The 2,502-nt window shown below is 41.3% G+C and overlaps 1 protein-coding gene across 1 annotated transcript in view; it reads right to left on the bottom strand.

The window, feature by feature from the left end:
• The window catches only part of LOC106593292 (WD repeat-containing protein 19), a 67,438-nt gene extending 64,936 nt beyond the window's left edge, over positions 1–2,502 (bottom strand). Inside the window, exons 1-2 of the mRNA XM_082978705.1 lie at positions 2,383–2,502; positions 694–785 (exon numbers count right to left, since the gene is read on the bottom strand). Coding sequence (XP_082834831.1) covers positions 694–785; positions 2,383–2,388 — 98 coding nt within the window. The 5' untranslated portion in view covers positions 2,389–2,502. The remainder of the gene's footprint in view (positions 1–693; positions 786–2,382) is intronic.

Raw genomic sequence — 2,502 nt, 5'->3', positions numbered from 1 at the left:
TATATAACACATAGCTCTGGTCCAGGGTGAATACAGACTGGTATTATATTAATATATATAACACATAGCTCTGGTCCAGGGTGAATACAGACTGGTATTATATTAATATATAACACATAGCTCTGGTCCAGGGTGAATACAGACTGGTATTATATTAATATATATAACACATAGCTCTGGTCCAGGGTGAATACAGACTGGTATTATATTAATATATATAACACATAGCTCTGGTCCAGGGTGAATACAGACTGGTATTATATTAATATATAACACATAGCTCTGGTCCAGGGTGAATACAGACTGGTATTATATTAATATATATAACACATAGCTCTGGTCCAGGGTGAATACAGACTGGTATTATATTAATATATATAACACATAGCTCTGGTCCAGGGTGAATACAGACTGGTATTATATTAATATATATAACACATAGCTCTGGTCCAGGGTGAATACAGACTGGTATTATATTAATATATAACACATAGCTCTGGTCCAGGGTGAATACAGACTGGTATTATATTAATATATAACACATAGCTCTGGTCCAGGGTGAATACAGGCTGGTATTATATTAATATATAACACATAGCTCTGGACCAGAGCTTTACATCACACCATAATAACATGTATGTTTAAGACTTGCAACTTTACAAAACAATACCAACAAACGAAGCAACAACTCACCCTGCGACAGCGATGTAATTCCCCAGTGTCTTCTGCCATTTGTACTGGAGACAGGACCCCAACCAGGCTCTGTCTGTGAGGGTGAAAACTCGCTAGAGGGAGAGACAGAGAGAGAGAGAGAGAGACAGAGAGAGAGAGAGAGACAGAGAGAGACAGGGACAGGGACAGGTAGAGAGACAGGGAGAGAGAGATAGACAGAGAGAGAGACAGGGACAGGGAGAGAGAGACAGAGAGAGACAGGGAGAAAGAGAGAGAGACAGAGAGGGGGAGAGAGAGAGAGAAATAAGAATGTGGTCTAGCGGAGCCTGTTTCAGTAAAAAGCTGCAGGATAGGGGCTGGAGAAATGTAATCACTCTCAAATTCATAGACAGAGCTTTGGCAGCAAGGACTGACCATCCATGATATCAACATGTTTTGAGGCTACAGTGTTTGTTTCCAAACATTAGGGTAAAACAAGCTTATATTCTGGGTTCTGATGGAGGACGACAGTTGAACTAAGTTCATGAGGCATTTATAAGTTATATTCTTCATGAATGAATGAGTACATATCATGAATTTATAAATCCAAAATGGATGTAACGTTAGAACTACAGATTGCCCCTTTAACGCCGCAGACCACAGCAGGGTTTCCCAAAGTCGGTCCTGGGGACCATCCTGGGTGACCGTTTTGGTTTTTGCCCTTGTTCAACACAGCTTGTTCAAAAACAAAATCTAAGCTTGATAATGAACTGGTTGCTTGATAACGAACTGGTTGCTTGATAACGAACTGGTTGCTTGATAACGAACTGGTTGCTTGATAATGAACTGGTTGCTTGATAATGAACTGGTTGCATGATAATGAACTGGTTGCTTGATAACAAACTGGTTGCTTGATAATGAACTGGTTGCTTGATAATGAACTGGTTACTTGACTGTGTAGTACAAACCCAAAATGTGCATGGGAGGATAGAGTTCGTGAACCCCTTGTCAACAGAACATATAACCACCCTCAGCCTGGGTACGAATCCCGACTCCACCGTACCGGTATCTCCCTCTTATCGCTGTATTTCACCACTCAAGTCTGCTACCGTTATCCATGTCCCAATAAAGGGAGCTAGTGTGTAACAGGTGGTTTGACTTGGTGCAAATGATTAGTTAGCTAGTCAAGAAGTAGCCTTACTGGTAACGTTAGTTAGCTAGCCAAGAAGTAGCCTTACTGGTAACGTTAGTTAGCTAGCCAAGAAGTAGCCTTACTGGTAACGTTAGTTAGCTAGCCAAGAGGTAGCCTTACTGGTAACGTTAGCTAGCTAGCCAAGAAGTAGCCTTACTGGTAACGTTAGTTAGCTAGCCAAGACGTAGCCTTACTGGTAACGTTAGTTAGCTAGCCAAGAAGTAGCCTTACTGGTAACGTTAGTTAGTTAGCCAAGAAGTAGCCTTACTGGTAACGTTAGTTAGCTAGCCAAGACGTAGCCTTACTGGTAACGTTAGTTAGCTAGCCAAGAGGTAGCCTTACTGGTAACGTTAGCTAGCTAGCCAAGAAGTAGCGTTACTGGTAACGTTAGTTAGTCAGCTAGCCAGCTAACGTTAGCTACATTTGGGTTCAGGGAGCGCACAACCAAAACAAAAAGCGTATCTAATGGCAATACCCGGTTTAAGTAAGTATATACAGATATTATATAACTATACCCGTGTTGTTTCTAAACACAATACCTTCATTTTTTATTTGTGTGTTTAGTCTTGAAGTAATCTTCACCAAAACATCGCTGCAATTTGTGTCAATATCCCAGAATGCTTCACTCCTCAGCGTCCCCATCGACCGAAGCGGTGTCA

Source organism: Salmo salar, chromosome 08 (assembly GCF_965601325.2).
Source record: "Salmo salar chromosome 08, fSalSal1, whole genome shotgun sequence".
Taxonomy (NCBI): Eukaryota; Metazoa; Chordata; class Actinopteri; order Salmoniformes; family Salmonidae; genus Salmo; species Salmo salar.
The sequence above is the reverse complement of the archived record's forward strand: the minus strand, read 5'-3'. Positions and strand labels throughout refer to the sequence as shown.